The 12,199-nt window shown below is 38.7% G+C and overlaps 2 protein-coding genes across 2 annotated transcripts in view; both read right to left on the bottom strand.

Moving 5' to 3' along the window:
• The window catches only part of vapal (VAMP (vesicle-associated membrane protein)-associated protein A, like), a 36,141-nt gene extending 32,521 nt beyond the window's left edge, over positions 1-3,620 (bottom strand). The window contains exon 1 of the mRNA XM_062023304.1: positions 3,465-3,620. Within this exon, the coding sequence (XP_061879288.1) occupies positions 3,465-3,522 (58 nt within the window). The 5' untranslated portion in view covers positions 3,523-3,620. The remainder of the gene's footprint in view (positions 1-3,464) is intronic.
• Positions 3,621-7,873: 4,253 nt separating this feature from the next.
• Positions 7,874-12,199, bottom strand: part of rab31 (RAB31, member RAS oncogene family) — a 28,422-nt gene continuing 24,096 nt past the window's right edge. The window contains exon 7 of the mRNA XM_062023302.1: positions 7,874-10,559. Coding sequence (XP_061879286.1) covers positions 10,462-10,559 — 98 coding nt within the window. The 3' untranslated portion in view covers positions 7,874-10,461. The remainder of the gene's footprint in view (positions 10,560-12,199) is intronic.

Raw genomic sequence — 12,199 nt, 5'->3', positions numbered from 1 at the left:
TTATTAGATTTTATTTTTTTATTATATAATAAAAGTGAGCTTTTGTTAAACCAAATATTGTGTGTTTTTTTCCATATACAACAACCTATCTGGACTCGATAAGAGAATCGATAAGGAATCGGTTCGATAAGAGGATTCCATAATAGGCTCGAACTCGATAATTCCTTATCAAACATCATCCCTAAGCTTAACTAACACATTTTCTGGGGAAAACACTGCTATGCATCGCCTGGTAACGATCACATTTGGTTACATCATCGGGCGGCGATTACACTTTGCCTCACTTGGGACTAGGGTCCGCCCTAGATCCATCTTTCAGGTGGTTTTCGGTCCTGGACACCATTAACACTTGACTAAACAAACTACACGTTGCTAAGCAGAGTCAGCCTATCTGATGCCCTTTTAACAATAGTGTCAACTTAAGGCCTCGCCTGGTATCCCTTTATACTTCCTTTAAAATGTCAAACAACAGCACGGGGACTCCGACCCAAAAAAAGCAGTATAAGAGAGCTACTACCACCACCTTTTACTAATACAAATCATTCTGTCTGACAACCTTATCCTGTGTGCCTTGAGTGAAGCTATGTTTGCATTTTTTACTTTACTGCACTTTACTACGTGACTCTTGAACCCTCCCTGAGATAACAAAACACATTCCTGGCACTAAGTGACAACTTCGCCTGTTTTCAAATTAGGGTTGGGCGATATATCGATATACTCGATATATCGCGGGTTTGTCTCTGTGCGATATAGAAAATGACTATATCGTGATATTCGAGTATAGGTTCTCCCGCCGTTGCGTTTAGCTGCGGGGCATTAAACTGCATGCGTTTCTCACTCTTTCCTGTCTCTCCTTCACACAGAGACTTAAAACAAGCGCACCTTCTTACATACGTCACATACTGTCACGTGAGCAACGTCACACGCCCCCGCAGAGCAGACAGGTGGTGACATGGTAACGTTAGTTGTGATGCTAACAGCTAACGGTGTGGTTTGAGTGGTAGTACGAGAGAAAGAAGGTGCAAATCTGGTAACAAATGGAAGAATAATTAATTCCCAAGAAAAGCAGCACGGGGTCCATCGTCTGACGGTGGTTTGGCTTCAAGCGGGAATATGTCTTTACATGTCAACATCTCCGTTCGGTGCCACACCAACTAAACGCCGAAGCAACTATTTCCACATCAACACCGTAGGACATACACTATTTGATATGCAGCTCATTTTTATGTGACACGTGTTGAAATATCTTGTGTGACATCATGCACAAAGGTGCGCTTTATTTGTTTTAAACTATTGTAGTGGCGTTCTGTACAAAAAGTGCACTTTAATTTAGTGTTGTTTTGAAATGTCATCTTAGCGACATCATTCACAAAAGTGCACTTATAACTTGTTTTAAAATGTCTCTGACAATCTTGCACTTTCTGTTTTGGAAATGACATGAATGTTTGTGCCACTGCTTAATAACTGTTTAATAAATACACTTTGGCTAAATTGACTTAGTTGTGAGTTCCCTCTCTGCATGAAAGTTTAAAATGAGCATATATTAATGCAGTATGAACAAGAATGTTTTAATGTAGACCAGTGGTTCTTAACCTTGTTGGAGGTACCGAACCCCACCAGTTTCATATGCGCATTCACCCAACCCTTCTTTAGTGAGAAAAAAAACAAAAACATTCTTTTTCAAATTCAAGACAAAGTTATATGTTTTTTGGTAACACTTTAGTATGGGGAACATATTCTAAGTAACAAAGACTTAATTTAGAGTGTTTTGGACACTAGGGGAACATATTCTAAGTAACAAAGACTTAATTTAGAGTTATTTGGTTAGGGTTAGAGGGTTAGGGCCAGGGTTATAATAAGGCTATGCCGAATAAGGCATTAATATGTACTTAATAATGACTAGTTAAGAGCCAATATGTTACTAATTTGCATGTTAATAAGCAACTAATTAATGGTGAATATGTTCCCCATACTAAAGTGTTACCATGTTTTTTTACTGGTGCACAAAATGAACCGTGCATGACCCTCACCTTGTTCAAACAACAAAACCAACACAGTGCATAAACTCACAACAAATTACACACCTGCAAATCAGTCTGACTTCTGCTGTTGCCGTATCCGTAATACGCCGATAGGGAGAAGTTTTTATTTACACGATGAGTCGGATGTGTCTTGACCTCCGCCGAACCCCTGAGCCCGACTCACCGAACCCCTAGGGTTCCATCGAACCCAGGTTAAGAACCACCGATGTAGACACATAGAATCATCATACTGCTGTGATTATATGTATCAAGCGTTCATTCAAGGCTAAGGCCAAATATCGAGATATATATCGTGTATCGCGATATGGCCTAAAAAATATTGAGATATTTAAAAAAGGCCATATCGCCCAGCCTTGTTTCAAATGTAAACATGCTTAACTTCCCAACTACAGTTGCGATCGACCAATGCTACACACATGAGGTTGCCAGGGGAAGAATGCATGAAAATAAATATTTTAAAAAAGGATAGAAGGAGACGCAAACAGAGCTAGCAGGCGTCATCATGTATCAACTTGCAGTTTTTAAGAGGTTGTTCAAAATAATAATGTTTACAAAGTACAAAGAAGAATTATGAGAAATACTTTCAACCTTATTGAAAATAAGATATTCTTCAACTCAGTATGTTAATGACTGAATTAATTAATTACATATTACAAAAATGTTGTGTATATTAATTCACAGATGTTATTTTATAATATAAAAAGGTCAGTAAATGATTCTATATATTTTTAAATGCTCTGAAGTGGGAAAGGGGTAGGATTAAATAAGATTTGCTTCTTCCTACTCCTTTTCGGACATGATGTAAAGTGAAATGATATGAAATGGTGTGATGCATTATACTGTAATTGTGTTCATGTTCGAAATAAACTAAAGAAAGAGAAAGAAAGGAAGAACTTTGGCTGTGCTAAGCTAGCTCGGCGAGAGCGTTAGCCAGCGATTAAATGACACATCACTGAAACCTGATGAACGCTGCATTTCAACTATTGTTTTAATTCCGCCAAATGTGCCTTTTAATTACTCACAAGTTGCTGTCATAGCGTGACAAGCAAAGTAATGAGCGCGTTTTGAATCCATTCCCATAACATTCGTTGGGGTGGTCATTCTTTTTAATTGAATAGTTTAACCATTAAGCGAGTTAACAACCACACGCTTTACCTCTCTTAACTAGAGACGCTCTTTTAAAAAAAACGTGCAACCAAGCGAGTGGCGGCCACCACTTTCACCGAGTGTTTGCGAGGCGACTATCCGCCGGGGAAGCCCCGAGAGCCGGCTGCCCGCTTCAGGAAAGTGCGAGGATATTGCGGCCTTCCGGTCTGCGGCTAACTTTAAAATGGCGCTGAACGCTAGCTAGCTTGCAGCCACCGCCACAGCACAGGTACCACACCACCGCCACCCTCTTTGTGCGCCCTACGGTGGACCTACCTTTGAATTTGAGGTCGGAGGGAGGGTCGAGGACGAGGATCTGATCCAACTTTGACATTTTTTAGCCGAGGGAGGGGTGCGAGCGCGCGGGTTAGTGACAAGCGACCGACTGACTTCACCACGACCGCCACTGAGCAAGGAAGACGCCTACAGCGGAGCGTGCGCGTTCACCAAACACCAGAGCGCGCACGTACGCAGGGCCTGGCCGTGCACTGTTGCGCGCCCCCGCGGCCACCTGATATGATTAGGGTGCGGGTAACTCGATTAAAATACAGATTACAGATACATAGGAAGCTAGTCTAGTCGGACTCGACAAAAAACAGAATCAAATGAGGATCACGCTTGAGGAAAATAAAGTAAACATTTGCCGCTGACCTTCTTACTAGGGATGTCCGATAATGGCTTTTTCGCCAATATTCCGATATTGTCCAACTCTTAATTACCGATACCGATATAAACAGTCTTGGAATTAACACATTATTATGCCTAATTTGGACAACCGGGTATGGTGAAGATAAGGTCCTTTTTTTTTTTAATTAATAAAATAAAATAAGATAAATAAATTAAAAACATTTTATTGAATAAAAAAAGAAAGTAAAACAATATAAAAACAGTTACATAGAAACTAGAAATTAATGAAAATTAGTAAAATTAAGTGTTAAAGGTTAGTACTATTTCAGAACAATCATGTGTGCTTACGGACTGTATCCCTTGCAGACTGTATTGATATATATTGATATATAATGTAGGAAGCAGAATATTAATAACAGAAAGAAACAACCCTTTTGTGTGAATGAGTGTAAATGGGGGAGGGAGGTTTTTTGGGTTGGTGCACTAATTGTAAGTGTATCTTGTGTTTTTTATGTGGATTTAATAAAAAATATATATATAAATTTTAAAAAACAATACGATAATAAAAAAACCGATATCGATAATTTCCGATATTACATTTTAAACCATTTATCGGCCGATAATTTATCGGACATCTCTACTTCTTACTTTACCTTAAATCAGTGGCGTGCTAACCATGAGATTAGGGGTGTGGGGAAAAAAATTGCGATTCTCACGTTGTGCGATTCAGAATCGATTTACATTTTTCAAAAATCGATTTTTTATTTTTTTTTATTTTATTTTTATTTTTTTTATTAATCAATCCAACAAAACAATACACAGCAATACCATAACAATACAATCCGGTTCCAAAAGCAAACCCGACCCAGCAACACTCAGAAGTGCAATAAACAGAGCAATTGAGAGGAGACACAAACACCACACACAACAAACCAAAAGTAGTGAAACAAAAATGAATATTATCAACAACAGTATCAATTAGGGATGTCCGATAATGGCTTTTTGCCGATATCCGATATTCCGATATTGTCCAACTCTTTAATTACAGATACCGATATCAACCGATACCGATATCAACCGATACATGCAGTCGTGGAATTAACACATTATTATGCCTAATTTGGACAACCAGGTATGGTGAAGATAAGGTCCTTTTTAAAAAAATTAGTAAAATAAGATCAATAAATTAAAAACATTTTCTTGAATAAAAAAGAAAGTACAACAATATAAAAACAGTTACATAGAAACTAGTAATGAATGAAAATGAGTAAAATGAAGTGTTAAAGGTTAGTACTATTAGTGGAGCAGCAGCACGCACAATCATGTGTGCTTACGGACTGTATCCCTTGCAGACTGTGTTGATATATATTGATATATAATGTAGGAAGCAGAATATTAATAACAGAAAGAAACAACCCTTTTGTGTGAATGAGTGTAAATGGGGGAGGGAGGTTTTTTGGGTTAGTGCACTAATTGTAAGTGTATCTTGTGTTTTTTATGTTGATTTAATTAAAAAAACAAACAAAAAAAAAACAACCGATACCGATAATAAAAAAAAACGATACCGATAATTTTCGATATTACATTTTAACGCATATATCGGCCGATAATATCGGCAGGCCGATATTATCGGACATCTCTAGTATCAATATTAGTTACAATTTCAACATAGCAGTGATTAAAAATCCCTCATTGACATTATCATTAGATATTTATAAAAAAAATTTAAAAAAAAGAACAATAGTGTGACAGTGGCTTACACTTGCATCGCATCTCATAAGCTTGACAACACACTGTGTCCAATATTTTCACAAAGATAAAATAAGTCATATTTTTGGTTCTTTTATAGTTAAAACAAATGTACATTATTGCAAACAGTTGATAAAACATTGTCCTTTACAATTATAAAATATTTTTACTCTGCTTGCATGTCAGCAGACTGGGGTAGATCCTGCTGACATCTATGTATTCCATGAAGAGACAATCCTTTTCAATCGGGGAAATATCGTTTTTGAATCGAGAATCGCGTTGAATTGAAAAAAATCAATTTTGAATCGCATCGTGACCCCAATAATCGATATTGAATCGAATCGTGGGACACCCAAAGATTCGCAGCCCTACTTCTTACGTTACCTTAAAGTTGAAGGTAATGTAAGAAGTAGGGCTGCTTAAAGTTGAAGGTAATGTAAGAAGTAGGGCTGCTTAAAGTTGAAGGTAATGTAAGAAGTAGGGCTGCTTAAAGTTGAAGGTAACGTAAGAAGTAGGGCTGCTTAAAGTTGAAGTTAATGTAAGAAGTAGGGCTGCTTAAAGTTGAAGGTAATGTAAGAAGTAGGGCTGCTTAAAGTTGAAGGTAATGTAAGAAGTAGGGCTGCTTAAAGTTGAAGGTAATGTAAGAAGTAGGGCTGCTTAAAGTTGAAGGTAATGTAAGAAGTAGGGCTGCTTAAAGTTGAAGGTAATGTAAGAAGTAGGGCTGCTTAAAGTTGAAGGTAATGTAAGAAGTAGGGCTGCTTAAAGTTGAAGTTAATGTAAGAAGTAGGGCTGCTTAAAGTTGAAGGTAATGTAAGAAGTAGGGCTGCTTAAAGTTGAAGGTAATGTAAGAAGTAGGGCTGTTTAAAGTTGAAGGTAATGTAAGAAGTAGGGCTGCTTAAAGTTGAAGTTAATGTAAGAAGTAGGGCTGCTTAAAGTTGAAGGTAATGTAAGAAGTAGGGCTGCTTAAAGTTGAAGGTAATGTAAGAAGTAGGGCTGCTTAAAGTTGAAGGTAATGTAAGAAGTAGGGCTGCTGATTTGGCACCATTTTTTAAATTGAAAAAACCTGGAGGCACACTACCAACAGAAAACATTAAAAAAAATTAAACTCAGCAGTCGATATTGACAGTAAAAAGTCGTTTTGGCAATAGCCGCCGACCGCACGGATGATCGTGGTGAAGTCCTTCGTCCTTCCGTCGATCGCTGGAACGCAGGTGAGCACGGGTGTTGATGAGCAGATGAGGGCTGGCTGGCGTAGGTGGAGGGCTAATGTTTTTAGCATAGCTCTGTGAGGTCCCGTTATACTAAGTTAGCTTCAATGGCGTCGTTAGCAACAGCATTGTTAAGCTTCGCCAGCCTGGAAAGCATTAACCGTGTATTTACATGTCCATGGTTTAATAGTATTGTTGATCTTCTGTCTATCCTTCCAGTCAGGGGTTTATTTATTTTGTTTCTATATGCAGTTAAAGCACGATGCTATCACGTTAGCTCCGTAGCTAAAGTGTTTCGTCGATGTATTGTCGTGGAGATACAAGTCACTGTGAATGTCCATTTCGCGTTCTCGACTCTCATTTTCAAGAGGATATAGTATCCCAGGTGGTTTAAAATACAAATCCGTGATCCACAATAGAAAAAGGAGAGAGTGTGGAATCCAATGAGCCAGCTTGTACCAAAGTTACGGTCAGAGCGAAAAAAGATATGTCTTCCACTGCATTCTAGTCCGTCACTCTAACGTTCCTCATCCACAAATCTTTCATCCTGGCTCAAATTAATGGGGTAATCGTCGCTTTCTCGGTCCGAATCGCTCTAGCTGCGTTGAAAACAATAGGAAAATATGAGGAGGCTATCAACTGACTACGTCACGCTACTTCCGGTACAGGCGAGGCTTTTTTTTATCAGAGACCAAAAGTTGCGAACTTTATCGTCGATGTTCTCTACTAAATCCTTTCAGCAAAAATATGGCAATATCGCGAAATGATCAAGTATGACACATAGAATGGATCTGCTATCCCCGTTTAAATAAAAACATTTCATTTCAGTAGGCCTTTAAGGTTACACCGAGGTTTGGGTATGACGTCTGGGTAAAGGTTAGTCCGAGTCCTGACCTTTAGCTAGCCAGTCAGTCGCAAGGATGTGGAGCACAGACCTCCGCCAAGGCCCAACAATCCCACAATTTTGTCAGGAAGACAACATTCACTGTTCACTATGAACCCACAGTGCCTCCTTATCTGGCCCATGGAAACCAATGAAGCAGATTCGAGGTAATCCTGTTAATTAAAGGAACACTACACAGATGATAAAACACAAACTGATAGAATAATCACAATTTTATTACATTGATTAATTACATAAAGAAGTTACACAGGATACAAGAACAGCATGCATGATTCTTGCCAGAAAAAAAAGGCACTGAATGTAAAGTCATTTACTTCTTTACCAGGTAATGTGCAGCTCCGCTCCCACCTGATTGGTGGCCACCTGGTGTGATCCCCTTGTAAGCTCAATGAGTTTCAGCATCTATGAGATGAGAACGTGATGAAATGTGGCCAGAGGACGCAGGATTGCTGCAAAAACCTGCCTCATATACAGTATAACATGTTAGTTTATGACAGGGGTGTCAAACTCATTTTACATCTGGGGGCCGCATGGGAGGAAAATCCACTCCCAAATGAACCGGACTGGTAAAATCACGGCACAATAACTTTAAAATAAAGACAACTTCAGATTGTTTTCTTTGTTTAAAAATAGAACAAGCTCATTCTGAAATTGTACAAATCATAACGTTTTTTGTTACAATTACCTGTTGCGGTTAATATCAATCAATCAATCAATGTTTATTTATATAGCCCTAATTCACAAGTGTCTCAAAGGGCTGCACAAGCCACAACGACAGCCTCAGTTCAGATCCCACATCAGGGCAAGGAAAAAGTACAAACTGTATACTTTATTTGTCGTTATTTATACTTTCTGAATAAATTATGTGCTAATGTTAATCAGTCAACTCATTGGTGTTCATTTTCAATCTATCAAGATAGTCTTTGTTTGAAAATAGAACAAGCACATTCTGAAAGTGTACAAATCCTAATGTTGTTGGGTTTGTTTGTTTTTACAATTACCTGTTGCTGTTAATTGCACATATACTTTATTTGTCGTTATTTTTATTTTCTGAATAAATTATGTGGTAATGTTAATCAGTCAACTCATTGGTGTTTATTTTCAATCTATCAAGATAAAAAAACTATCAAAATCAAATTACAGGATGTTATTTATGTAGTTTGCTTATTTTCCTCGACTGGTGCACTATCATCATGTGGTTTATTTTTCTGTACATACATGTATGTAGCATCATCTACAATAGTGGTTCTTAACCTTGTTGGAGGTACCGAACCCCACCAGTTTCATACGCGCATTCACCCAACCCTTCTTTAGTGAAAAATAAAATGTTGTTTTTTTCAAATTCAAGACAAAGTTATATGTTTTTGGTAACACTTTAGTATGGGGAACATATTCTAAGTAACAAAGACTTAATTTAGAGTTATTTGGTTAGGGTTAGGGTTATAATAAGGCCATGCCGAATAAGGCATTAATAAGTACTTAATAATGACTAGTTAAGAGCCAATATGTTACTAATTTGCATGTTAATAAGCAACTAATTAATGGTGAATATGTTCCCCATACTAAAGTGTTTTTTTTACTGGTGCACAAAATGAAGCGTGCATGAACATCACCTTGTTCAAACAACAAAACCAACACAGTGCATAAACTCACAACAAATGACACACCTGCAAATCAGTCTGACTTCTGCTGTTGTTGTATCCGTAATACGCCGATAGGGAGAAGTTTTTATTTACACGATGAGTCGGGTGTGTCTTGACCTCCGCCGAACCCCTGAGCCCGACTCACCGAACCCCTAGGGTTCCATCGAACCCAGGTCAAGAACCACTGATCTACAAAAATACAAAGAATTGCTATTGTGACATCTAGTGGACACATTTAGAACAACTGTTTCTTTCATTCAAAAATTTCAGGTTCATTTTTATACTTAGCAAACTTATCTGAGTCTGTAAATTAGTTTGCTTATTGATGATTTTTGTTTGGTTTTGTATTGTGTAGTTATATTTGTATGGTAATTATTATCCTGTGACTGTAAATTGTTTGCTTGTTTTTTTTATTGATGCTTTTAATTGTTTCTGTTACAATTATATGTTTTAATTGTATTGAGTTTGTGGACCCCAGGAAGACTAGTGGGTTGTTGTGGCAACCAGCTAATAGAGATCCTTAATAAAAATCAAATCAAATCCCGCGGGCTGGATAACACCCGTTCGCGGGCCTGATCCGGCCCCCGGGCCGTACGTTCGACACCCCTGTTTTATGACACTAAAAGACTTTCCACATGCTTAATCGTACAAAAAAGTAGAATGTAGAACACTTTTTGGGTAACAACACATGGAAAGACGCACATGGTCCCTGTCGTGAAAACACAAGGCACATGAGTCAATGTAAACAATTCTATTAGGTGAAGGCTTACAGTATTTTAGCAGGGGGCGCTATACTGTAACCACCATGACAGTTATTGTGAGCAGCATTGGTAAAACCCTTAAAAACATCAAATTAGCGGAATAAAAGGCTGCACCTGTGCTACATTCTGTACAAATAAAAGTGGAATTAGGATCAAAACTGCTACCGTTTAAGAGCCACAGTGCTTTGAGGGAAGGGAAAAGTGGTGTAAGTATTCCATCCAGCTATCCATTTTCTACCACTTGTTCCTTTCTACGTAATAAGCTCTGGACTTTACCGTACAGACTGGGGTTGCAATTCAGCCTCACGCCACCAGAGGACGGCATTTGAGAAATACTGAAAGTGGAAGTGTTTTGTTCAGCAAAGCAGTGCCGCAGCACGACTAGCAACACTTCCTGCTGGACAGAGCCGGCTGCCGGGTCAGTTTGAAAGACTGGTTGATCTCCGTGTCGGGATTTTCCAGCGGCGGAATCTGTTTGCCTGGAATCAAAGAGCACACATTTATCCCAAATGAACAGTGAAACTTTTTATTTTACAGTGGAACTTTATTGTAGTTTTGCATTTTCTATTATCACATTTTTCAAGTCAGAGTGACACATTTATCCATCCATCCATTTTCTACCGCTTGTCCCTTTTGGGGGTGGCGGGGGGTGCTGGAGCCTATCTCAGCTACAATCGGGCGGAAGGCAGCGTACACCATACTTGCCAACCCTCCCCAATTTCAGTGCCCCTCCCGAAAATCTCCCGGGGCAACCATTCTCCCCAATTTCCACCCGGACAACAATATTGGGGGCGTGCCTTAAAGGCACTGCCTTTAGCGTCCTCTAGATCAGTGTTTTTCAACCACTGTGCCGCGGCACACAAGTGTGCCGTGAGATACAGTCTGGTGTGCCGTGGGAGATTATCTAATTTCACCTATTTGGGTTAAAAATGTTTTTTGCAAAGCAGTAATTATAGTCTGCAAATGATGTGTTGTTGTTGAGTGTCGGTGCTGTCTAGAGCTCGGCAGAGTAACCGTGTAATACTCTTCCATATCAGTAGGTGGCAGCAGGTAGCTAATTGCTTTGTAGATGTCGGAAACAGCGGGAGGCAGCGTGCAGGTAAAAAGGTGTCAAATGCTTAAACCAAACATAAACAAAGGGTGAGTGCGCCTAAGAAAAGGCATTGAAGCTTAGGGAAGGCTACGCAGAACGAGACTAAAACTGAACTGGCTACAAAGTAAACAAAAACAGAATGCTGGACGACAGCAAAGACTTACTGTGGAGCAAAGATGGCGTCCACAATGTACATCCGAACATTGATTGACTGATTGATTGAATTGATTGATTGATTGATTGATTGAAACTTTTATTAGTAGATTGCACGGTGAAGTACATATTCCGTACAATTGACCACTAAATGGTAACACCCGAATAAGTTTTTCAACTTGTTTAAGTCGGGGTCCACTTAAATTGATTCATGCTACAGATATATACTATCAGATATATACTATCATCATAATACAGTCATCACACAAGATAATCATTAGAGTATATACATGGAATTATTTACATTATTTACAATCCGGGGTGTGGGATATGGAGGGGGGGGGTTTAGGTTTGACAATCAACAATGTCCCCACAAAGAAGGATGAAAACAACTGAAATATTCTTGAATGCTAAAACAAAGTAGAAATGACATGAAACTGCTACAGGAAAATACCAAAAAAAGAGAAAAAGCCATTAAAATAGGAGTGCAAGACAAAAACCAAACCACTACACACAGGAAAACAGCAAAAAAGTCAAAATAAGTCAGGGTGTGATGTGACAGGTGGTGACAGTACACCAACTTTGAGACAAGAGCTATAGTGATGCATGCTTGGTTATGCTTTAAAGTCATATCCAACAATTGCGACAACGACTTTTTACTGTCAACTGAGTTTCGTTTTTTAATGATTTCTGCTGGTGGTGTGCCTCCGGAATTTTCCAACGCAAAAAATGTGCCTTGGCTCAAAAAAGGTTGAAAAACACTGCTCTAGATCAGTGGTTCTCAACCTTTTTTCAGTGAACATTTTTTTAATTCAAGTACCCCCTAATCAGAGCGAAGCATTTTTGATTGAAAAAAAGAGATAAAGAAGTAAA

Source organism: Entelurus aequoreus, linkage group LG16 (genome assembly GCF_033978785.1).
Source record: "Entelurus aequoreus isolate RoL-2023_Sb linkage group LG16, RoL_Eaeq_v1.1, whole genome shotgun sequence".
Lineage (NCBI taxonomy): Eukaryota > Metazoa > Chordata > Actinopteri > Syngnathiformes > Syngnathidae > Entelurus > Entelurus aequoreus.
Note: the sequence above shows the minus strand (reverse complement) of the source record. Positions and strands in the feature narration are given on the sequence as shown.